This window comes from the organism of the source record quoted next, unplaced genomic scaffold, assembly GCF_019419815.1.
Source record: "Pyrus x bretschneideri cultivar Hongxiangsu unplaced genomic scaffold, Pyrus_bretschneideri_v1 Contig41, whole genome shotgun sequence".
NCBI lineage: Eukaryota > Viridiplantae > Streptophyta > Magnoliopsida > Rosales > Rosaceae > Pyrus > Pyrus x bretschneideri.
The window spans coordinates 2,147,899-2,172,880 of record NW_025999735.1 but is presented as its reverse complement, the minus strand read 5'-3'; the positions used below and the strand labels follow the sequence as shown (position 1 = coordinate 2,172,880).

Below are 24,982 nucleotides of genomic sequence, written 5' to 3'. Positions count from 1 at the left end.
TTTTGAGGTTCATCCCATTTATACACAAAGAGTCAAGAACAATGCTTGCAGCTTACTAGGTGGCGCGGTGAACGAAATTATGGCCTCGGCCGCGGCCTCGTCCAACATTGCCGTAACCACTTCCGTAGTAACCACCACTCCGCCGGCCACCTCGACCTGGCTACGACCTCCACCACCGCGATGCCTTGGCGAACTGCTAAATGTCTGCATAACCATCACAAGGAGGTGTTCAAAACATACATACTTGCAAACAAACAACGACTACTAAGTGATAGAAACTGAAGGCATTGGTGTCAGATTTTCGATACTTTTCGTTCAAGTTTCAAGCCGATAAGAATACCTCTTAGGAGAACCTGGTCCTCCCACTGCACATTCCATGATAAAGTGCATTGCACGACAGAGAATCAAAGAAGTCATCCCAACATAAACCGTCTGAAGAACAAGAAATCTAAATTAACAAAAGTCAATTCGTTAATATCATCTGACATGCTCTAACGTCATTTTCATCCAGAGTATCACATACGTTAAGCAAAACAAATGAAATAGTAACGAAAGGATTTAACTTCGTTAAGATTACAGCTAACTTAAGCTCGAACTTGAGTACTCCGTAATGCAGCGAAAATTCGTCAAGATTATACTAGCCATCAAACTTCTTTCTAATTTTTCTTTTTGCCAGCATCCGTGTCGTTGGAAATTCATACAACCTAAATTCTGCAGTGAACCATGAATATACTGTTGATCTTACATACCAACTTATTAAACAATCCACATTTTACATAAACTCACAGATTATAATGCTAAGTAAAGCACCCTGCTTTTTCCAAAAGCAAAAACATCACAACTTCTATTGGAAAACAAACAAAATCCCACTACAAAAATTCAAAAATGAATAAAAATAACAACCCAATTGGCCAGGAAACTAAAAGGGGGAGTTTTGATGACACCATTTCTCAGACCAATGCTGGATTCTTTTTGGTTTTTCGTTCTTTCCCGGGGCCGGTTTGCTGTTCATGTGTAAGTGTTGGATGTAAAAAGGTGAATATTTTGTGTTTACCGGTAAGACCTTGATGTTACTAAATTCGCTTAGAATGTATGTGTTTTTCTTAAAAAGTACTTAAAATTGCTTCCTCGGCCAATTTATAAATCATAAACACTTTTAACTTTTTCGTAAACAAACGTTTGGAAACACCTTAATTTTTAAAGGGATTTTGGACCTTACAAAACATTCTCAAATAAGTCTGTAGATGTTATATTGTAACTCATATATCATGTCAATCCATAATCTGATATACAACTGATTTTTCTGAAACGGTTATTTTCACTCATCACATTTTGCTTCACACACTCGTTCAATTTATTAATAGTTTTTTATGTAATTATACAGGATGACAATTCAACACCGCATTTTATTCCTCAAATACTCTAAAAACTATTAACTAATCAAAAGAGGTTGTAAAAAAAATAAAATAGAGTGAAAATCACAACATCCCTCGTTCTTCATGCTCTCGTAATTGCATTTTTAGGGGGTTTTTATTTGAGTTCATTGATGAATTAATATATGAGTTGAGTATTAGGCTTGAGTTTCTCATGTCACAAATTCAACAAACAAAATTGAAATGAGTTCAAATCCAAATTGAATAGAACCGATTGATCAAATTAAAACCAAACCATACAGATTAATTATTCGATTTGGGTTTGGGTTTGGGATTGTGGATTAAAATGAAACGAACTAGACCATGCCAATTGTTTTATTATCTTGAAATCAAATATAAAAAACTGATCAGCTCAAGTAATTAATAACGTCTTATATCTCATTTGACATCTTTAAATTCAAATTTCACCATCTTAATATCGTCTATAAAATAAAAAAGCTCAAATAATATATTTTGAAAAACTTTTAACAGAAAAAGAAAGTGGGCAATGATGCTCACCGAAGAAAAATCAAAATAACAGCACCCGAACAAAAATCAAAACAAAATACCAAAATGAAATACACAGGTAAAATTGATTCTTGCGCACATGAGAATCCGATTTAAGGAGCTTTTCCCCTTCTCTTCTTCCCGTCGATTTTCTGATCCGAAGGGACACCGTCCTCCGCTCCACCACCGCCCACCGGTGTCTGTTTTCAGATGCCAATCTAGGGTTCTCGAAGCTCCGTAAAATCCTCTCCTTTGAGTTCATCTTACAAATATTCATATGACCAGAACCAGCAAAAAACGACGCCATGGCTACCCACATCCCAACAATCCCTCTTCTGCCAACCCAATTCGCCATAAACCCCAACCCGCCAAGAAGCTGCATTCTTCCTCCAACCCAACTCACAGAATCCCCAATTCCCCAACCCCAATTCACAAAACGCTCAATTCTTCAGCCGTAGCTCTGTTGCCGGCGAACCCACGTACCCAAACCCCAGTAGCAAAGCACCCAACCTTCGCCTCGTACCTCGACACTCCGAATCTGCCTCCGAAAATCGGACTTCTCTGCGAAATATTGGCCAAAACCCACACCCCTTCTGTTGAGGAACGGTTGGAGGAGACCGGTGTTAGAGTGACCCAAGAAGATGTTGAAGAGGTGCTCAAACTGTCCTACGGGTTCCCGGGCCCGTCAGTGAAGTTTTTCCGGTGGGCCGGTCGCCAGCTCAATGACTTTCACAGCCCCTATGCTTGGAACTTGGTTGTTGATCTTTTGGGCAAGAATTGCTTCTTTGATGCAATGTGGGATGCCATCAGTGCCATGGCGAAAGAAAGGTTACTCTCTTTGGCCACTTTTGCTTCTGTTTTTAGTAGCTATGTAGTTGCCAATCGTGTCAAAGAGGCTATTTCGACTTTTGAGTGTATGAGCCAATATGGTTGTCCTAGGGACATTGTGGCCTTGAATTCTCTTCTGAGTGCAATTTGCAGAGATGGCAAGACCGCTGATGCCGTTGAGTTTTTGCGTGTTGCCAAGGTTGAGATTAGGCCGGACCCTGACACCTATGCCATTTTGTTGGAGGGTTTCGAAAATGAAGGCAATGTGGATTGTGCTAGGCAGGTCTTTTCTGAGATGGTGATTGAAATTGGTTGGGACCCCAACAATGTTCCAGCTTATGATTCATTCTTGAATACTTTGCTTAAGGGACCTGACGGGATCCGTGAGGCAGTGAAGGTCTTTGAGACCTTAAAAAATAGGAGGTGTTATCCGGGGATCAGTTTTTTCAGGCTTGCACTGGATGAGTGTGTCAAGAAGTGCGATTCTAGGGGAGCAGACACTCTCTGGCAGGCAATGGTAGGGAGAATTGGATGCCAACCTGATACGAGTATGTATAATTTGGTGATTTCTTTACATTGTCGTGATGGCAATGTTGATTTAGCACGAAGGATGTTCGATGAGATGGTGTACAAGGGGGCATTCCCGAATGCACAAACATATAACATGGTTTTTAGGCTTTTAATCAAGGATAGGAAGTTAAAGGAGGCTTCGGCATTGTTTACAGAGATGGTTAAAAATGAGTGTGTTCCAGAGCTTGCTAATTGTGACATAGCAGTAAGGATTTTCCTGGATTTTGGGGACCCTTACTTTGCTATAAAAGTTTGGAAGTGCATGATAGAGAATTACGATTCTGGCTTGGAGGATACAGGGAATTTGTTGGTTGTAGGGCTCCGCGATTTGAATAGGATCCCAGAAGCCGTTAAGTACGCGGAGGATATGATTGCAAGAGGAATGAAGTTGGACTTTTCGACATTGTCAAAACTGAAACAGGACCTCTTACGAGCAAGGAAGGAATACGTGTACGATGAGCTTTTGAGAAAGTGGAAAGCTCGATAGGTAGGTTCGAAATACTTGGAATCATAAATGTTTGCTACATAGTTGCACTATTTTTCCTATGCCATCTATATGCTGTATCAACTGATAGATGTAATTTCGGATAGCCATTTTTTATAACGAAGATGTTTGTTCTTTTCTTGTAAGTCTAATTATCAGTTTAGCCAGCTATTTAGACTTCTACTTCAGATGTAATGGCATTGTTGGTTATATAATTTGATGAAAATTTATCCACCTATACTTTCCAAACAGAACCCTCAAATTTTGTTAATCTTTGCTCAAAATATGTGGACTGTTAACGGCGTCTCTTCAAATGGAGAAAATAAACTTGGAATGTGGACAAAACTCAGAGATGATTATATGAAAGATATTAATATCCTTGGTTAGAGTCATAAATAGAAAAATTTATAAATTTTATGTGGAAAAAGGGTGGAATTTGTGGGGCATATATCCCAACATTAAATTCTGTTTATATAGGTGTTGTTTCCAAATTCTATGTAATAAGAGTTTTGAGGAAGAGAATGCTAAGGAAACTCTTCATAGACTTTGTTACTTCATGTTTTTGGTACAATATTTTATAATGTTGACACGAAAATTGATGTTAAACTGTAAAGATGTTTTTGACACAATGTTGTATAATATTGGCACGGGAATTGACATTAAACTGTGAGTTAGCAGAAAAACCACGGAGAGTCCCACTTTTGAAACAATCCCCTTAGCACTTCTCTTTGAGGAAACATTACATAAACGATCAGCGTAAAGATCTACGTAAATGACCAACTTCAAATTCTTTATTTAAAACCGTGCTAATAGGTAACCACATAAGAAACTCCACTAATTCGTTGTAGTTAGTATTCTTAAACTCACTCATCCAAGTGCACTGTAAATGTTCTGATTTGTCTTTCATATTTGCTTGGCGCTCTTCAAGTTATTTCCATTAAGCTTTGCATTAAAGTTGGGTGCCAATAAAGGCACACTTAGAAATTAATACCACAAAACTCACATCCTCTGGGTTCACAAAACCCCACACATTCAAGTGAATCATACTTCACTCACTCCTCGGGTAATTAGAAAATAATGTTAAGCATAACTGAAACAAGGGAGGCAGCCTAATACAAATATCTTAGCTGCTGTTGCTGCATTTAGCCAAATATGCATTCCAGCCTTGACGACGGTATTCTTGAGCCACCTCCGCAGGGTTTGCGGCTTTTATAATTCCACGACCCACAATTATAATGTCACTACCTCTATCGTAGATCACCTGAAACACAATACGTTTCGGTCACAACACTAGCTCATAAAATAGTATAGTCATAACAAATGCAGGTCGAAATATAGACAAGTGATGTCAATGCCCCTTTGAGCAGGGTGATTTCTTTCATATACACTATGAACTCCAAACTCAATCCCTCGAACAACGGTATGAACATCAAATCTCTCAAGTTATGGTTGCCAAACTGATACGAAAGTAGTGTAGTATATGGTAAACTTACGGAGTTTGGAGTGTTATATTGCTGGCCAAGAGCATCACCACCAGTTACCATTTTCACTCCAGGAGTTGCCTGGATGAAAGCTGGATTTACTGGTGCCCCTGGCCATGATGCTGGGTTAACTGAAATGAAGCCAATCACAAAGTCAGAATGCTCCTCCGCTATCTTCACTGCGGCAGCTGTGTAATCTCCCTTTGCAAAGTTACCAGCTGAGCTCATTTCGGCAAGAAGCAACAGCCCCCTACCATGTGGCAAACCCTACAAGAGAAAGAGAGTACACAAGTAGTAAACAGTTAGGAAAAATTAATTCATCTGAGCAAAAATTTATGCAGTGCGAGCCATCAATCCAAAGTTGCAAACCTTCAACTTTAGTCCATCAACTATCCCGGGACCAGAGATTATATGACAGTTGACAATATCAGCCCAGTCCAGTATACGGAATATACCTCTGCAAACAGAAAAAACTGATAAGCTAAGGGAAATGATACTAACATACAGAAAAATAAGAAAAAAAAACCTAAGCCTGAGCCTCACCCTTCATACTGCATTGTTACTGTGTTACCAATGTCTGCGAACTTGCGATCTTCAAAAATTAGGAAATTATGTTTATCTGCAATCTTCAATTGGATAAGGCACATATCAGCTATAACTCGACAATTGCCTTCAATCAACCAAAACACATTTGTAACTGTATAAATTGAATACAGTCCTGCTCAGAAGAAAGCTATAATTTGACAATTACTAAGTTCCACCACTGATAATAATATGAATAATCAGTGCAATTATTTATCAGTGCATGACATTATACTTCTTTTGAATTAAAGTCACGGCTTTGAAAATGCAGGCTTAAAATGGTTTTAGCAATCCATTCAGGCAAGTAATACCAAGGGGGAACACTATTGACTCAGATGTTCGTAATGAAAGATCAAGCGATTTTCCGGAAGCTTGCTTGATTTAACTAAAACTCAAGCAGCAATTAAGAACAGATAACAGATGAAGTAACAATTTACTATCTCAATCTGCAGCAACATTCACACCAATTCCATCAAGAAATTATAAAATCTACATGAACCAGCAGCCATAAATCATGACTAATATCCAGTTGCATTACAAAACATGAAGAAAAAATGTTTAGAAACATACTGAGCGAAGTTTAGAGCCAAAATCCGGGGTGAAGTCAGGCAATATATCAACATGGGTTTTCAGTAAACAAATCTCCGGCCCAACCTGCATTAAAACGTTTACATCATAGAATCAGTGACCATCACAACAATAGATATTCAACTATCCCCATTCTTTTCTTATTCAATTCACTTCCCTCTCTCATCACAGATTGTTCAAATTTACAAGGCACCTGCCTTTGTCTACATACTACTGTCAAAGTGCATTTACAAATCTAGCAACAAATACATATTTAAATAAAATAGTACAACAACAAAAAACCCAGTTAGAAATCTAGAATATCATATTACCAGAATATCACAACCAACAGTGGCACAATAAGTTAATTTCGAATTTTTATCCCAAAATTCTATGCTGCTCCGGAATATATCCTATAGTGCAGGTGTTAAACCGTTCAATCTTAGTCATTGTATCTTCGACCGAAGATCTAATAGTCGAATTTGACCAAGATCTAACGGTAAAAAAAAGTTTGGCTCCGGAGTATATTAGAAAATCTATATCCGAATCGTGAAAAATTAGCCTCATCCGTATCATGAAACCATTTGTCTAACTCCAACCCTGCAAAGGTTTAAGCTTGCACATGGACATAGTGTAGCTTCCCACATGGCAGTTCCTAGTCCAACTTCTTGTTAACACCCACGTGTATATTTATAACACTTGGCTCCAACAATACAGTTAAATTACAGTGCTTTCATATATTTTCCGGGAAAATTAAAAGATTCCGAGAAAATCCAAGAAAATCTCACCTTCTCAGCTATGTCGAGCAACTCCTTGGCAGTCCCAACATCGGCAGCCACACATAGATTGCTCTGCTTCTGCACCATCACCTCAAAAAGCCTCTTCCCCGTCGGATTCTTTGACACCTTCGCTCTCTCCTCCAGCGCCAATCCCCTAACCTTAACTTTCTCCACACTGTTTGGCACAACCGGCGGCGCCGCCACCTTCCGATTCTCCTCCAAAAACTTCAAAACAATCAACTCCGTCTCCTCCCCGACCTTCCCCTTCTCCTTCAACACCCTCACCATCTCGCTCAACCGAAACAACGAGTGCAATCGAATCCCATTCTCCTCCAAATTCTCCCTCCCGCCCTGTTCCCGGTCGATCAGTACAACGGCGTCTTCGACCTTCAGACCGGCGGCGCGTAGGGGCGCAGCCGTCTCCAAAACCGATCCGCCGCTTGTAACCAAGTCCTCGATTATAAGGCAGACTTGGTCTGGCTTGAAGACGCCTTCGATGGCCTTGGCGGTGCCGTAGTCCTTGACCTCCTTGCGGCGCATGAGCATAGGGAGGTCATTGGAGGTGCTGATGCAGGTGGCGATTGGGAGGGCGGTGTAGGGGACGCCGCAGATGAGGTCGTAACGCGTGGAGGAGGGGACGGTGGCGATTAGGGTTTGGGAAATTTGGCTGAGGAGGGCGGGGTAAGATACGATGAGGCGGAGGTCTATGTAGATTGGGGAGGAGATGCCGGATTTGAGTTTGAAGTTGCCGAACTTGACAGCGGAGATATCGTGGAGTTGGAGGATGAGGGACTCGGTGGACGGCAAAGATGCCATTTTTTATAAGACGGTGGCGGCGGATTGGGAAGAGAAGAAGGAGAGTTAGTGGAGAGAATGAGCAGCGAGCACACACAGTGGCTTTTACGTACGGAATAATAGAGAAAATGCTGAAATGCGATTAAAGCAAAACGAAAAATGAAAAAGGTTTTCCAAACTTTTTTTTTTTAATTCAAAAACACTTAATTATTTTCTTTTTTTCTTCTTTTTTTTTCAAAAAAGAATCAGCTGTTGATTTCATCTCTTCTAGAGGCTGAGAAGATTTGTAGAAGCATTTCAGCCACTCCTGAAATGTAATTAATTTTTTTTAATTATAAATACAAGATGTTGTGGTAATAGGTAATGAGGAGTGTTGCGTTGCTTTTGCACTACATTCAAAACCTCGTCAGCTCCTTAATATAACATCTAATCAAGAAAATTTATAATTTTACAAAAAAAAAAATTGTTTAAATATTCAGTTGACTTATATTGAATTTTTGCGTTTGATGACAGAATCATAATTAAGTTAAAGTTTGGAAACATCTGTTTCTTCACAAATTATCGCAATATTTATTCATAAATTATCGAAAATCATTTTTTCATAAATTATAGGAAAACTATTTCTTCATAAGAACACAGTTCTTGCTTGGCTGCAGTGCAAAGTAGAATATAATTATTTACTGGTAAATTACATTTTCATACCTCAGGTTTGGGGCTTATTTTAATTCCGTACAACATCTTCAAAACATTTCACTTCATACCTTAAGTAATATTTTATTTCAAAATAATACATCTGTTACATTTTCCATCCATGGATCCGTTAAATGTTGACGTAGCTGCCACATATATGCCACATGGCACAAAAAAAAAAAATTTAAATATTTTTTTTAAACCTGAAAAAATTAAAAAAAAATTAAGAAAAACCATTATCCCTTCCCCCCAGCGACCCACATCCCCGAAGAACCCAAAAACTTGAAGAAGAAGAAGAAGAGGGAGGGAAAAAAAAAACCCAAATCCATTTCCCCACGTGTAAGAAGAAGAAGAGGAAAAAAAAAACTGCAACCCCCCCCCCCCAACCCTGCAGCAGCAACAACAACAACAACAAGAGGAAGAGGAGGAAGGGAAAAAGAAAAAAAAAACAAACTGCAACCCATTTCGTCCCCACCCCCTCTCCCCCAGTTCCCCACCTGCAACAACAACAACAACAACAAGAGGAAGAGGAGGAAGGAAAAAAAAAAAAAAAAACAAACTGCAACCCATTTCGTCCCCACCCCCTCTCCCCCAGTTCCCCACCTGCAACAACAACAACAACAATAAGAGGAAGAGGAAGTAAAAAAAAAACTGCAACCTAGTTCATCACCCAACCCCCCCTCCCCGCGCGCCCACGACCAAGAACCTACCCTCCCTCCCCACCCCTTCCGGGACTCTGCGACCTACCTCCCTTGCACAGAGACCCCCAATTAATTACACCTAATCTCGAGTAGTTTTGTGGTAGATTCATCTTGGGGAGTTTGAGATGATTTTTGGACTGATTTTGTGGTAGATCCACATAATCTTAGGTGAGATTTTTGAGGGTGGGTGATGGGGATGGGAGAGAGGGGTGGCTCGGGTGGGATTTTGGGGTGGGTGATGATGGATGGGAGAAGGGAGTGGGTCGGGGATGGGGTTTTTTTTTTTTTTTTTTTTTTTTTTTTTGGCCACGTGGCACACATTTGGCAACCACATCAGCACTTAATGGATCCATGGATGGAAAATGTAACGGATGTATTATTTTGAAATAAAATAGTACTTAAGGTATGAAAATGAAATGTTTTGCAGATGTTGTAAGGAATTGAAATAGACCCCAAACCTGAGGTATGAAAATATAATTTACCAATTATTTAAAGGTCCAATTATTTTTAAAAAGTGTATAATAGAGATTGTACGATAATTGTTTTTAGGTATGAGAAAATGTTGATAATTTATGAAGTAGTAGCTGAAAATTTATGAAGAAACAATTGATGGTGACATCAAATTTTAACTTAATTACAATATTGTCACAATAAATAAAATTTAATATAATACGATGTTGTCACTGCTTTCTTGTTTTCTGTCCTTGTCACTAATAAAAGTTCATTAAGTATTTTTTATTAAAAATTTGTTATCTAAGGTTCTTTTCATTTAAGATAATCGAACATAAAATGACACACCTGGATCTGTCACGTCCTGATTTAGGTCGAGGTATATCATAAAACATCTCACTTGTAAATGTAAATGAATACTACAAGATTGTAATGCTAATGACTCAACAGCCAATTTATATATATCCCGCCAACTAATAATCTGGCTTGGATAGTTATTTTTTGGGTCATACAATGTTAGCATATAACAAACATGCTCATGATTTGTGATGTTTATTTTCAATAAATATTTTATCACTAAAACTGGTCTCAGTTTTCACATTGTAACATTGCAATGTGAAAGGGAGGCGCAAAAAAATAAAAATAAAAATTAATTAAAACAGAAGAAAGTGAGAGTGATAACAGAGTGCGCAAAAGGGTAGAGAGAGTAGAGGGTGAAAAGAGGGGAAGATTTGAGAGCGTTTGCAGACAGAAGATTGTGGGTGGATCCCGCTGGACCAAAAACCCAAACATAATGAAACAAAGGTCAAGAAAATATCTAAAAGTCAATTTACTAAAACACCCTTGAACTTCATGGTTTCATAAAATCTTCGTCGTTATCCAAATTTCGTTCCGCTTAGAGTTCGCATCGTAGAGTGCTACAAGAAAATCCTAATTTGATAGGTCATTAGTGTCATGACCCAAAATGTCAACCGAAATCAGCATATTCTCCTTTTAGAACATGACAGTGTGGCCTATCAATGCTTTAAACCTTCGGAATTTGAAGTTAGAGGTATCAGAAAAGTTATTACAGGAATAACTAGCTTGTGGCAGTCAAGCGGTCATAACGACGTTGCTTTTTGATCCTTCGATGTCGGCTCTTCCTATCATTATTGTAGACATCGAAATTTCAGTAAAACAAATGTTCACCCAACGCATCAAAGTTTTGACGTGTCAAGGCATACATGGCATACGCCACGTGTCGTACAAATTGTACACATGGCATGTGACTCAACAAAATAGGAAGAAATACCCTTGGATGATTAAACAAGGTTTTTTCTTCTCAATTTGGGCAATGACAAGGTAAGCACACTTCAATCCATTACGGATCAAAGCAAGTTTTTCTCATTTGGGCAATGACAAAGCATACACATTTCAAGTTTAAAATGGTGTTAAGTGGGAAATTAGGCCATAAGTTAGACCACTTCAAGTTTAAAATGGTATTAAGTGGGAAATTAGGCCATAAGTTACACCACTTCAATTTCAATATTGCATTAAGTGGGAAAATTAGGCAATGGTGCTTGGAAAGGAAAAAAATATTTTGTGGTAGTGATTCATTCTCAAAGCCTATAAATAGGCTTCTCCATCAAGGTATCAAGCATCAAGGAATTCACAAATACATTTCTCTACTCCCAAATTGGAAGAGAATTCCCCAAATCCTTGAAGCTTTGAAACTCCAAAGCTCTCAAGCATCCAAATTCCCAAGAATCCCGAAGGATCAAGAAAGCACTCTTCGTTTCTTCGTCAAATCCTCCTTCAAGATCAAGCCCCAACGGCCCTTGAAGAACTTCCACCAACTCAAGATCAAGCCCCGACGGCCCTTGAAGAAAGTGTTCATTGTTCATCAACTGTTCATCCTAAGATCAAGCCCCAACGGCCCTTTGGATCAACAACCTCAACAAATCCACACATCCAATCGTTCTTCAAGATTAAGCCCAAAAGCCCTTGAAGATCCGCTCATCCATCAACCTTCAAGATCAAGCCCAAAAGCCCTTGAAGAAATCCACACAATCATTATTCAAGATCAAGCCCAAAAGCCCTTGAAGAAATCCACACAACCATTATTCAAGATCAAGCCCAAACGGCCCTTGAAGAAAGTGTTCATCCGTTCATCAACTGTTCATCTTTAGATCAAGCCCCGACGGCCCTTTGGATCAACAACTCATCCACAAACCTACACTCTACGAAGATAGAATCAGAGGACCAAATTTGAGAGAGATCGTAACCCCAAAATCATAAACACAAAAATATTATTTTGTACACGTTATTCTGGTTTCTTGTTTCAAAGGAATCTTTCGTGTTCACAAATTTGGCACGCCCAGTGGGACCATCTCTACCTCTCATCTCTGTCTCCGTTCAAGATATTTAAGCACAGTCCATGGCTTCAAACAAAGAACAAGTCATGACTATCGGCACTACCTCCATTGAAAAACAGTTGGTTCAGATGAAGGAAACAATTGCAAGGCTGCTAAAGACTGCAGAGGAGAAAAACTTGCAAACCGCCGGACTCATCAACCGTCTGGAGGCGCAACATGGCGTCAAAGTGAAACCAAGCTCTCTTCCAACTAAGAAGACCGAAGAAGGCTTTAACCCAAATGCCTACGAACTCATGTCAAAGGCTAGGCATGACTTTGCTTCCTCTTCAAATCTTGGAAAGAAGGTTTCAAACACCGTCAACGACAAAGATCGTGACCTCACCAAAACTCAAAAGAAGTTGAAGGAGCATGGTTACGGAGTTGACAACAACCAAAGCACACCTCCAAAATCAATGGCATCAAGCAAGGGACAAGCCGTTCTTGCAACCACCAAGGGAAGAAGCATAAGCACTTCCGCCGCAAATGGAGCATCCATTTGTGCCACAACCACTTCTCAACATGCCGCTGCAAAGTTGGTATTGCTAAGCAAGCAAGAGCAGCATCAAAGGCGCGAGTCGGTCATCCACCTGACCTTGATGGGGGCACCAAAGCATGCTATTGAGGCACACAAGATGACACCCCAAAATGGCCAATGGGGTTCTTCATCAGCACTATGGATGTCTGAAGGAAAGTCATGTCTATTGGTTGCACAAGTCATGACCATCGGCGTCACCTCTGTTGAAGAACAACTAGCTCAAATGAGCGAAGCAATTGCAAAGCTTACACAGACTGTGGAAGAGAAGGACTTGCAGATTGCCGCACTTGTCAACCAACTAGATGCGCTGCCCGACGTGAAAGTCGACCCAAATGTTGGCCTATTAAAGAAAGAAGTCGACGAAGAAGAGGAGCCTCCAGTGGAGAAAGTCGAAGAGAAGCTGAAGCTAGACCAAGCAACGGCGTTCATGGAATCTCTCTCTATCCAGCAGCTACAGGAGATGATCGCAAGCACTGTCAAGACACAGTACGAAGGAAGCTCGCATGACTCCGTACTGTACTCAAAGCCTTACTCCAAGAAGATTGATGCTTTGAAGATGCCAAGGGGTTATCAGCCCCCAAAATTCATGCAGTTCGATGGAAAAGGCAACCCGAAGCAACATGTCGCCCATTTCATTGAAACTTGCAACAATGCTGGGACAGAGGGAGACTACCTTGTCAAACAGTTCGTACGTTCGCTGAAAAGTAACGCTTTTGACTGGTACACCGACCTCGAACCCGAGTCTATCAACAGTTGGGACCAGCTAGAAAGGGAATTCCTCAACCGTTTCTACAGCACTCGTCGTACTGTAAGCATGCTAGAGCTGACCAGTACGAAACAGTGGAGAGATGAACCTGTCATCAACTACATAAATAGATGGCGCTCCTTAAGTCTGGATTGTAAAGATCGGCTTTCTGAAATCTCTGCCATTGAGATGTGCGTTCAAGGCATGCAGTGGGGACTACACTACATCCTTCAAGGCATTAAACCACGAACATTTGAGGAGTTAGCCACCCGCGCCCATGATATGGAGTTAAGCATCACCCGTCATGAGAAGAAAGAACAGATCGCCGACTACAAGAATGACAAAGTTTTGGGGCCCAAGGTGGATAAGGCTGCGTGGAAACCCACCAAGGAAGCAATGACGGTCAACACAACTCCAGTCAAAACCCATACACGAGGCAAGGCGATTCAAACCGAAGCTTTTCGTGATCAAGAGATACGTAGACGCACTTTGACGGAGCTTGAGGAGAAGACATATCCATTCCCCGACTCTGACGTGGTTGCCATGTTGAAAGACTTGCTTGACAAAAAGGTGATCGACCTACCTGAGTGCAAACGGCCGGAAGAGATGAACCGTACTGACAGTCCAAGGTACTGTAAATTCCACCGCTTCATTGGTCATCCGACGGAAAAGTGCTTTGTGCTAAAAGATCTCATCATGAAGTTAGCTCAGAAAGGGATCATCGAGCTAGATCTTAATGATGTGGTGAAGTCAAACTATACCACCGTCACTTCTGGCTCTTTGAACTCAAAATCTTCACCTCAACCGCTGGGGGCATGCTCCAAAACCATGTCAGTCACGTCAAGTGAAGTTGAAGGATGGACTTATGTCACTCCAAAGAAAATGCACAAGAAACATAGGTCTCCTCCACAAGTTCACCAATCGGAAAGGGGGCAAAGCAGCTACCGTCAACCTTCAAAGCTACATGAAAGTGTTGAGGATGATGAAGTTATGACACAAAGATCGTCCGTTGCCATCACAATGCGCGATTTCTTCCCCAAAGACTTCTTCAATCACTCGGTCAAGACTCCTTGCTATGAAGATTGCAAGGAATGCCTCTCTAAGATCGTTTGACAAATTCAACCAACGCTCCTCGTTCGCACGAGCCTAAAAGGTGACAACCAACGCTCCTCGTTCGCACGAGCCTAAAAGGCGACAACCAACGCTCCTGGTCCGCATGAGCATAAAAGGCAACAACCAAAGCTCCTCGTTCGCACGAGCCTAAAAGGCGACAACCAAAAGCTCCTTGTCTGCACGAGTTGAAACTGCAAACGACACCACAAGCTCCTCGTTCGCACGAGCCTAAAATGTGACAACAAACGCTCCTTGCCTGCACGAGCTGAAACTGCAAACGGCACCAAACGCTCCTTGCCTGCACGAGCTGAAACTGCAAACGGCACCAAACGCTCCTTGCCTGCACGAGCTGAAACTGCAAACGGCACCAAAACGCTCCTTGCCTGCACGAGCTGAAACTGCAAACGGCACCAAGCTCCTTGCCTGCACGAGCTGAAACTGCAAACGGCACCAAAACGCTCCTTGCCTGCACGAGCTGAAACTGCAAACGGCACCAAACGCTCCTTGCCTGCATGAGCTGAAACTGCAAACGGCACCAAACGCTCCTGGCCCGCAAGAGCATAAACTGTGTACGGCAAAATCATCAAAAAAAAAAAAAAAAAAAAAAATCATCACTCATTTGAACTACGTCATGACTTGATCCCTCCTCAACCAAGGGTACGTAGGCAACTTGAAACTTCAAAACTTCAAGTACAGTCACATCATCAAAAAAAAAAAAAAAAAGAGGAAATAACACATCTTGGTGATGTATATGTTTTATCTGTATTTAGCACAATACACTAAATAAGTAAAGCATGTTCATTGATCTCCGAGAAATTACAAGTGCGTACAAAAAAAAAAAAAAAAAAAAAAAGAGATGGAGCTTTCATAAAGATTGTTCACGTGAAGCCCCACTACTTGGGAAAACTACAGAAGCGGGAGGCATCAAAGAAGAGGCCTCAATACTTGGTGGAACGCTAGATGAGCCAGGAAAAAGGTGCCTCTGGAAGAAAGCAGCAAGCCTTTGACGGTCACTTTGACGGTCACTTTGAATTCGACCACTGGATTCTTGCAGCTCATCAAGCTTCCTCTTCATGCCCGTCGAATAGTTATTTGCAAACACATGCAAACTTCTATTCTCGTGCTTAAGCTGTTTGATCTCTTGCTTAAGAGTTTCCACCTCCGCCATCAATGATTCCACTTGGCGGGATCGAGCAAGTAGGCGTTGGCCCATGTTGGACACAGAGCCTGCGCACTGAACACTGAGAGTTAGGGACTCTTGAACGGCCAACTCATCGGACCGTTCTGAAAGCAGCCTACTATCTTTTGGAGTGAGGAAGTTCCTAGCTACTATCGTAGCTGTTGTTGCGTCCTTCATCACAGAATCTTCACCTGTCAAAGGGCCATTAGAAGATAAGAAAGAAGGGCACCATACATTTACCTGACGCGGCGCACTCGGATCACTGCTGAGACTCAAATCTAAGCAAATGTTAGACGGGTTAGCCATTGTTAAAAGGTTAAAAGAGAAAGGTGGATGGAGTAAAATCAGAAAGGGCCGAAGACGATTTTCACAAACGGGCGATCTTCAAAGTGTGCATGTTGGAGGTAATCGATACCTCTATAAAAAGCCAAGGCGACACGACCACCGATTCAAAAAATCGGATTTTCCTGCGTGAAGTTCGGCGACGCTTTCGCGGCTTTTCAGATAACGCGTTCAACTTTGTCAAAAGATCTCTGACAAAGTTGAAAACACGTGAAGGTTATCATCCCAACTACGCGCCTTTGCCAACAAGCGTGGTGACAGAGCCGCACCCGTGACTACTTTTTCGAAGAGGCGCTCGCTCAGAAATCGAAGAGACGCTTGTTAAAAAATCGAAGAGACGTTTGTCGACAAGGGTAAAAGAACATAACCACCACTTGCTATTGGGAAATCCCTATATATGTCGACCTTCATCTTTTATGGCAAGGCAGACCTGAAAAAAAAAAAATGTCCAACTCTTCCTCACCTCTGAGGGCGCACTCCCAGCAAAGCCTTTCGAAATACTCAATTTTTTCTTCTTCCCCAAAGAAGATACCAGATGCCTGGAGTACAGATGACCCAGGAGGAAACGGTAGATTGAAGTATGTGGAGACAAGCACAACAAATACATGTGCTGATCCATTCGCCGCTTCTTCAAAAGCAAAGGTATCTCATATCATCAAGGTCGAAAGCAAAGGTATCTCATATCATGCTTTTTCCTTGTCTTTTCCTTTGTCCTTGTTCTTACTCGCATGGCAAAGTGAAAGAAGCAATCAGCCGGCACTTGGAGTCAGTCTTCCGATCTGGAACCGACTGCCTGGAATCTATTCCCTGGTTGCTTACCTAGCGTTGCTCTCGAGTAGTCATCTTCAACGGTTGATACACTTCCAGAGAAGGGACCACTTCTGCAAAGGGGAGCAAGTAAGGCAAGTGAAAATGATACATTAAAGCATGTGGAGACAAGCAACAACTGCATATGCTGAGCTATCCTCTAACCCTCTTCAATACAAATTGGAGAGATTGAACAAAGAAACAGAAAAAAAGAGTAAAGCTCAGACCTTCGGGGGAGACCAAAATTTCCTGCTGCCCAGTTCAAGAGTAGCACAAAGGAAAATCAACGATTGGAGGAAACCAGAAAATCTTCCAGTCGAACTCAAGATCAAGCCTCGATGGCCCTTGAAGAAATTTCCTGCTGCCCAGTTCAAGAGTAGCACAAAGGAAAATCAACGATTGGAGGTTCAAGAGTAGCACAAAGGAAAATCAACGATTGGAGGAAACCAGAAAATCTTCCAGTCGAACTCAAGATCAAGCCTCGATGGCCCTTGAAGAAATTTCCTGCTGCCCAGTTCAAGAGTAGCACAAAGGAAAATCAACGATTGGAGGAAACCAGAAAATCTTCCAGTCGAACTCAAGATCAAGCCTCAATGGCCCTTGAAGAAATTTCCAGCCCAGTTCAAGACTAAGCCTGTGGAAAATCAACGATTGGAGGAAACCAAAAAATCTTCCAGTCAAACTCAAGATCAAGCCTCAATGGCCCTTGAAGAAATTTCCAGCCCAATTCAAGATCAAGCCTCGACGGCCCTTGGGTTGACATCTACATTAAGGGACTTCAAAACGCATCTTCTACACGTGACAAGCACATGTCTACGACGCGCCTTGAAGTGGGGGCATTTGTAGACATCGAAATTTCAGTAAAACAAATGTTCACCCAACGCATCAAAGTTTTGACGTGTCAAGGCATACATGGCATACGCCACGTGTCGTACAAATTGTACACATGGCATGTGACTCAACAAAATAGGAAGAAATACCCTTGGATGATTAAACAAGGTTTTTTCTTCTCAATTTGGGCAATGACAAGGTAAGCACACTTCAATCCATTACGGATCAAAGCAAGTTTTTCTCATTTGGGCAATGACAAAGCATACACATTTCAAGTTTAAAATGGTGTTAAGTGGGAAATTAGGCCATAAGTTAGACCACTTCAAGTTTAAAATGGTATTAAGTGGGAAATTAGGCCATAAGTTACACCACTTCAATTTCAATATTGCATTAAGTGGGAAAATTAGGCAATGGTGCTTGGAAAGGAAAAAAATATTTTGTGGTAGTGATTCATTCTCAAAGCCTATAAATAGGCTTCTCCATCAAGGTATCAAGCATCAAGGAATTCACAAATACATTTCTCTACTCCCAAATTGGAAGAGAATTCCCCAAATCCTTGAAGCTTTGAAACTCCAAAGCTCTCAAGCATCCAAATTCCCAAGAATCCCGAAGGATCAAGAAAGCACTCTTCGTTTCTTCGTCAAATCCTCCTTCAAGATCAAGCCCCAACGGCCCTTGAAGAACTTCCACCAACTCAAGATCAAGCCCCGACGGCCCTTGAAGAAAGTGTTCATTGTTCATCAACTGTTCATCCTAAGATCAAGCCCCAACGGCCCTTTGGATCAACAACCTCAACAAATCCACACATCCAATCGTTCTTCAAGATTAAGCCCAAAAGCCCTTGAAGATCCGCTCATCCATCAACCTTCAAGATCAAGCCCAAAAGCCCTTGAAGAAATCCACACAATCATTATTCAAGATCAAGCCCAAAAGCCCTTGAAGAAATCCACACAACCATTATTCAAGATCAAGCCCAAACGGCCCTTGAAGAAAGTGTTCATCCGTTCATCAACTGTTCATCTTTAGATCAAGCCCCGACGGCCCTTTGGATCAACAACTCATCCACAAACCTACACCCTACGAAGATAGAATCAGAGGACCAAATTTGAGAGAGATCGTAACCCCAAAATCATAAACACAAAAATATTATTTTGTACACGTTATTCTGGTTTCTTGTTTCAAAGGAATCTTTCGTGTTCACAATTATAAAGCAGAATTCACCAAGTGTTGAATTGTTTATCCACAAATCGAGAATGTGAGCTGAATTTAAACCGGCACTTTGATCATTTTCGATCTTCGTGAATTAAAATACTCTTATTTTTAGGATGGACTGTAACATTATATTTATATTATATACCAACCTCCCCCTCTCCCCACACCCCCCCAAAAAAAAAAAAAAACATAAGCCCAAGTCTTTGACGAAGTTTGGGCTAATAATAGCTAGAGTTGGATAGTCGGCTGTTGGATTGTAATTTTGGGATGTTTCCAACCTTGGTGCAATCATTTATATATTCTTCATTTGTTTAATTTTTTTTCTTTTGTAAATTCTAAATTCCCAAATCATATCATCATTTCCTACTCATTGACCCTCTCAAGTTCCTTGTCTCTTATTTCTTCACTTGATTTTGGTGTTCTACAAAATTCAATAATTACTCTAATTACTTTTCCATGATTAGGCAGTGATTTTGTCATGCTCCAAATCTTAATTATAAAGTAAGTGTACTAATTATTGTCTTGATGGCTACCTATTATCATTGTTAGAGGTGAGCATCAAACCGGCCAAACTGCGTAAAATGATCAACTCGAAGGGTAATTCATGGTTTGGTTCAATTTCGAGTCTTGACAATTTACAAAATCAAAAGGTTCGCAAAATTGAACCAAACCATATAGGCTTGTTAATTGTTCAAAACTGAATGGAATCCCAAACTGGCCAAACCAAATCGAACCACATCACCCAATAGTAGTTTGGTTTGGTTCAATTTCACTTTGTAGGTTTTATTAGTTAAAATCTAATCAATCTAAACTACGTTTTATAGCATAAGTCTTAATTTCGACTTAACATGTTATAGAGTTCAATACCAATTATTATGATTAGTTCATTATTAAACATATATTGTTAATTAAAAAAAAGTTCAATAGTTATTTATTTAGTCCCGAGTTGTGTATGAAAGCGATCCAAACCAAACTACGCCATCCTAACCAGGGAAAGATTTTTTCAAGTATCGGGTATTCAACGGTATTTCACATGTTATAATACAATTAAAAGAAGCGATATATTATTACATGTCTCTTTACTTGTTTTATAATACGTAAAGTACTAGCATGAATACCAGGTTAGAAAAATTTCTACTAAAGAGGAGCGGATGCTTAAACTGTGATGAAAAATACGAGTTTATCCCTTAATGTCTAACCTCCCAAGTCCAAATCCAAATTATTCTGGAGTGGTTCTGGCTGTCCACATCAGGGCAAACAGGAAGAATCTCTCTCATTTCTGGGATCAACTCAGGCTTTCTCTTCCCCCCTCCCACCACTTAAAATAATTGCCTTTTGTTTTCTTGGTAAATGAAAAAATTAATCCCAAATTCAACCAAAAGTAAGCAACCGACCCCGTAACCATACAAACACCCACTCTCCTTCCTCCTCCTCTCAGTCAGTAGTCACTTTCTTTCTTTCTCACACATACATATATATACACACACACACATTGCTGTCTCAGATAGCCCATCTCTCTCTCCCTCCTACCCCACATTCATTGGGAAATTCTCTCCCACCCTGCAAGCAAAGCAGCTTTCACTTTTTTATTGTTCTCTTTTCTTTGAGCCTCTCTCTCTCTCTCTCTATCTTGTTTCTGGGGTTTTGTGCTTTTTAGTCATTGAGATCTGCATCAAGATGGGTAACTCCCAAGGCAGCTTCACCAACTCCAGAGAGCCACCCAATGCCCTTCCTCATCCTCTTCCTCTCTACACTTCCTCCTCTTTAGCCACAGATCACCACTACTGTGACTACAATGACCACAGAATCAAAACCCTTTTGAAGAAAATGTTCAGGGAGTTTGGCTTGGCCTGTTTTCTCCCACCTCGCCAGAAAAAGAGCAACCAGAAGACCCCAGTTGATGACGACAGCAACAACAACAACAAGATAAATTTAGAGCACAACAAAGCGTGGCTGCTGGCGGAGTCCGGCGGGTGTGGGGCGGAGTTGGAAAATGCCGATCCCCATTCGGTTAACTCGTCTTTCAGATTCACCTTCTGCTCTCAGGTGGAGCTGGATTCCATGAACATGAGCTCCTCCGCCGCTGCAACGGTTCTAATGGTGAATTTGGGAAATGGGATGTCTGAATCCAAAGCTAAAGAGGTCAAGTGGAGGCGATTTGAGTCGTTGGAGAGGAGCATTTCCCCAATGGCTCACACTTTGATCAGATATAGCTACGGTGAAATTCTTGCTGCCACTCGCAATTTTTCGAAAGGTAATGAAATGGGATTGTTTTGTTTGAATCAAAATTTGATCTTTTTTTCTGTGTGAAATTTTAATGGAATTTGTTGTTTTGGGTAGGTAGAGTTTTGGGGAGAGGAGCTTTGAGCTGTGTATTTAGGGGCAGAGTTGGGATTTTGAGAACTGTTGTGGCGATCAAGCGACTGGACAAGGAAGATAAAGAGTCTGCTAAGGCATTTTGTAGAGAGCTGATGATTTCTAGCTCTCTTCACAACCGAAATGTGACACCTCTTGTGGGGTTTTGCATTGATCCAGAGGAGGGCTTGTTTTTGGTTTATAAGTATGTCTCCGGGGGAAGCTTGGAGCGTCATTTGCACGGTGAGTTCTCTTGTTTCGGTCTTTTGAATCGAACTTTCTTTCAAGTTTGGTGAGTTTTAACTGATTTACGGCACGCTCATTTGCAGAGAAAACGAGGGGAGGTAAGGGCTCTGCAACACTTCCTTGGTTTGTAAGGCACAAAGTTGCCATTGGAATTGCTGAGGCAATTGCGTATCTGCATAATGGAACCGAACGATGTATTGTTCACAGAGATATCAAACCCTCAAACATTCTCCTTTCGTCCAAGAAAACCGCCAAGGTAAATGGAGAGCAATTTTATGGATCTCATTCTGGTTTGAAATTGAACTGTTTTCAATGGAATTAGATTTTACTTTATACACTATACAAGTAATTTGATTGATTGACTGCGTTGTATCGATATTGCTTGCAGTTATGTGATTTTGGATTAGCCACTTGGACTTCCGCACCTTCCGTTCCCTTCCTTTGCAAAACTGTCAAAGGAACATTTGGGTACGATCTTGAGAAAACTTAAACTAGTAAACATATTTTTTGTCCCGTTGCTTGTGTTCGATTTTTATTCATTGCGTGAATTAAAATGGCATGTGCAGTTACTTGGCTCCTGAGTACTTCCAGCATGGGAAAATATCGGATAAAACTGATGTGTATGCTTTTGGAGTGGTCTTGCTGGAATTGATAACCGGAAGGAAGCCAATTGAAGCAAGAAGGCCACAAGGAGAAGAAAACTTGGTTCTCTGGGTAGGTCATCTTACTACCTTCCTTTTTGGCCTTTAGCTCCTTTTTTAATATGTGATGTTGAATTGATGGGCCCTTGATTGCTTCTCATGCTGGACATAGTTTATTTTCTTTTAATAGCTTATTCTTCTTTGACACGGCAATATTCTAAACTACTCTGATTTACGGGGAGAGGGATTCAAACTCGGGTGCGGGGGAGAAGGAGAAAGGGGTTGGGGGGGGGGGGGGGGGGGGAACACACTATTCAGGCCAATTGGCCTAACCCACATCTCTTTAAAAGTTTATTATGAACTATTTTCAAAACGCTCGTTTTTTCAATTCGGCTACTTACTCCATTGGATAGAAACTTTTCTTAGCAAAGGTTTGTCTACCAACCAAATAACTTTCTGAAAGTCAAATTTCTTGAATCATTCAGTAAACTTTCCGTATGGTGTTTCAATGGAAGTCATCAAAACTTCTCGTTTAAAATATGAAAAATGTTTGTGGTGTACATTAGATTTTGGAATTGGTTGCTATAACTCACAAATGTGCCACTTCCATTTTTCATCAGGCAAAACCCCTCTTGTGTAAAGGGAAAGGAGCTATCGAGGAGCTGCTTGATCCACGAATAAAATGCACTTCGAGAAATTCAAATCAAATAGCACGGATGATTGAAGCTGCAGCTGCCTGCATAACGAGTGAAGAATCCCGGAGGCCAAGCATTTGTGAGATAATGGCAATACTGAAAGGCAAAGAAGAACCTACAATCTCCAAGAGGAAGAAGCCTAGTTTTCTAGGGAATGGATTGTCGATTGATTGTTATTCTCAATTACGACAAACGAATAGCGAGATGAAGAGTCACCTGGCTTTGGCTATGCTAGGAGTTTCCGAGTTTGAAGATGATGATCATCTTTACGGCCGTTGATTCGTTGCAGATAAATTATCCTGATTTTTCGGTTCTTAGATTTGTTGTTGCTTGTTTGAAGTTTGAACAGAGTGGTTTGCTAGAAGTGAGTACCGAGTGTCGATATTGTAGATAGGAATAGGAGTCTGATGTGTATATATCTTCCATGTACCTGTCCCTATTTAGCTATTCTAACAGGGAAAGTTGTAACACATTTTGTTTTAGTTTAAGGTTCTCGTTTGATTACCATTTAATACCATGATCTAGATCTAAGGATGTTTATCTCCGTTTTGAAGTGAGCGGTTTCAGATTTGAAATTCGTGAATGACAAGTTCAATATTAATTTATTTCCTCACCTCTTAATGTATTTCTGTAAAAAAAAATAAATAAGAAGTTCGTGCTCCATTAAGCGTATGAATTTGTAATGCTTTCTCACATTGGGCTAAGGACAACGCTTGCTGGCAGCTCATGTTTGCTAGAGAGATTTCGTAAGAAAATTTTCCCACATTAAACAAGATTTTTTAAAAAGAAAATTGAAATATTATTTAGTAACTACTTTCATTTACAGTTTTCAATACCAAAAAGGTAAAAACTGAAATCTTATTTAGTAACTACTTTTAGTTTTCAGTAAAAAGACAAAAATTGAATTTTTGTTTTATAATTACTTTTAGTTTTTAGTTTTCAATACCAAGAACGGAAAACTTTGGTAACTACTTTCAGTTTTCAAATTCAATACCAAATAATGAAAACTACTTTATTGAGTTTTCAGAATTTGGCCTTAAGTTTTTACATTTTTACTTTTAGTTTTCATTTTTTTAAACAAACAAGATTTCAATTTTTAATTTAAAAAAAAAAAATGAAAACCAAAACAACAAACTGAAAATGAATAGTTATCAAACGGCCCCTAAGATTTTCGTTAGACAATGGCTAGTTCCCAAAAACTTGAGCTGTTATGCAATTAGGCAACAATGTATATCAAGCTTACATCATTTCTCACTTACAGCCCCATCGTGCACCATTTAAATTGACAAATAAGTAGAATATAGACGGATGACGGAACTCAAAATCTCACTTACAAAATTCGAACAATGCTTGCCTACTCAAAGATGAGTAGGAATTCCTACTCAAAACTCTTCATGTTCAAATCACAGAGTTTTATGCTTATGATCAGAACCGTTCATATTATAAATCATATTGTAAATATCATTTATGTAAAAAATGAATTAAAACTAAGGTCGTTTAGTTAACCTATTCTAGCAAATACATAGATGGTTCGTAATACTTTTTCGTCTATTTATTTTTATACAGTTCGATGACAAAACGACTTTAGTTTTAGTTGATTTTTTTTACAAAGGGGATCTTTATAAAATGATTTATAATATGAACAATTCTGATTATAAAAATAGAGTTCTATAAATTGACAACGAATAATTTTGAACATTACCAATCCAGGTAACATTATCCAAATATATAAAAAAAAAAAAAAAAAGGTCCATGCAGATGTGTAGATACATTCACCACCTACACATTTTTCTGCACAATTAATTGAATTTGGGGTCACGTACCAACTACTCCATACATATATTTTATCTAATTTTATTCTAATTAGCAAGAATGATCAATTTTTTGACATTTAGTTGCAGAAATGATCAAGTGTCGTTATGCATCGTTGTGTGATCATTATATGATAAAATATGCCATCATTATTATTATAAAATATTATCTTTGCAAATATTCGTTCTTGCTAGTTGTCCCTTATTTTTTCATTAAAACTCTGTTACCA

At 40.0% G+C, this 24,982-nt stretch overlaps 3 protein-coding genes across 3 annotated transcripts; 2 read left to right on the top strand and 1 right to left on the bottom strand.

Moving 5' to 3' along the window:
* The first annotated feature begins 1,962 nt into the window (after nt 1-1,962).
* Nucleotides 1,963-4,035, top strand: LOC103961018 (pentatricopeptide repeat-containing protein At1g77360, mitochondrial-like). Its single transcript, XM_009373520.3, has one exon. The coding sequence runs from the start codon at nt 2,197-2,199 to the stop codon at nt 3,802-3,804; it is 1,608 nt and encodes a 535-aa protein (XP_009371795.2). The 5' UTR covers nt 1,963-2,196; the 3' UTR covers nt 3,805-4,035.
* Nucleotides 4,036-4,677: 642 nt separating this feature from the next.
* Nucleotides 4,678-8,048, bottom strand: LOC103961017 (uridine 5'-monophosphate synthase). The gene is made up of 6 exons (XM_009373519.3): nt 7,220-8,048; nt 6,435-6,518; nt 5,826-5,908; nt 5,652-5,739; nt 5,295-5,549; nt 4,678-5,062 (listed from the first exon to the last, which is right to left on the bottom strand). The coding sequence occupies exons 1-6, from the start codon at nt 8,024-8,026 to the stop codon at nt 4,925-4,927; spliced, it is 1,455 nt and encodes a 484-aa protein (XP_009371794.2). The 5' UTR covers nt 8,027-8,048; the 3' UTR covers nt 4,678-4,924.
* Nucleotides 8,049-20,452: 12,404 nt separating this feature from the next.
* Nucleotides 20,453-23,453, top strand: LOC103961014 (probable serine/threonine-protein kinase PBL10). Its single transcript, XM_009373515.3, has 6 exons — nt 20,453-21,258; nt 21,345-21,602; nt 21,689-21,861; nt 21,994-22,073; nt 22,172-22,319; nt 22,867-23,453. The coding sequence occupies exons 1-6, from the start codon at nt 20,682-20,684 to the stop codon at nt 23,218-23,220; spliced, it is 1,590 nt and encodes a 529-aa protein (XP_009371790.2). The 5' UTR covers nt 20,453-20,681; the 3' UTR covers nt 23,221-23,453.
* Nucleotides 23,454-24,982: the final 1,529 nt, after the last annotated feature.

Coding starts and splice junctions, on each gene's coding strand:
- LOC103961018 (XM_009373520.3), top strand. CDS start 2,197: ATGACCAGAACCAGCAAAAAACGACGCCATGGCTACCCACATCCCAAC.
- LOC103961017 (XM_009373519.3), bottom strand. CDS start 8,026: ATGGCATCTTTGCCGTCCACCGAGTCCCTCATCCTCCAACTCCACGAT. Junction 5,740..5,825: donor GTAACAATGCAGTATGAAGG/GTGAGGCTCAGG, acceptor TTCTGTTTGCAG/AGGTATATTCCGTATACTGG. Junction 5,550..5,651: donor TTGATGGACTAAAGTTGAAG/GTTTGCAACTTT, acceptor TTTCTCTTGTAG/GGTTTGCCACATGGTAGGGG.
- LOC103961014 (XM_009373515.3), top strand. CDS start 20,682: ATGGGTAACTCCCAAGGCAGCTTCACCAACTCCAGAGAGCCACCCAAT. Junction 21,862..21,993: donor CGTCCAAGAAAACCGCCAAG/GTAAATGGAGAG, acceptor TATTGCTTGCAG/TTATGTGATTTTGGATTAGC. Junction 22,320..22,866: donor AAGAAAACTTGGTTCTCTGG/GTAGGTCATCTT, acceptor ATTTTTCATCAG/GCAAAACCCCTCTTGTGTAA.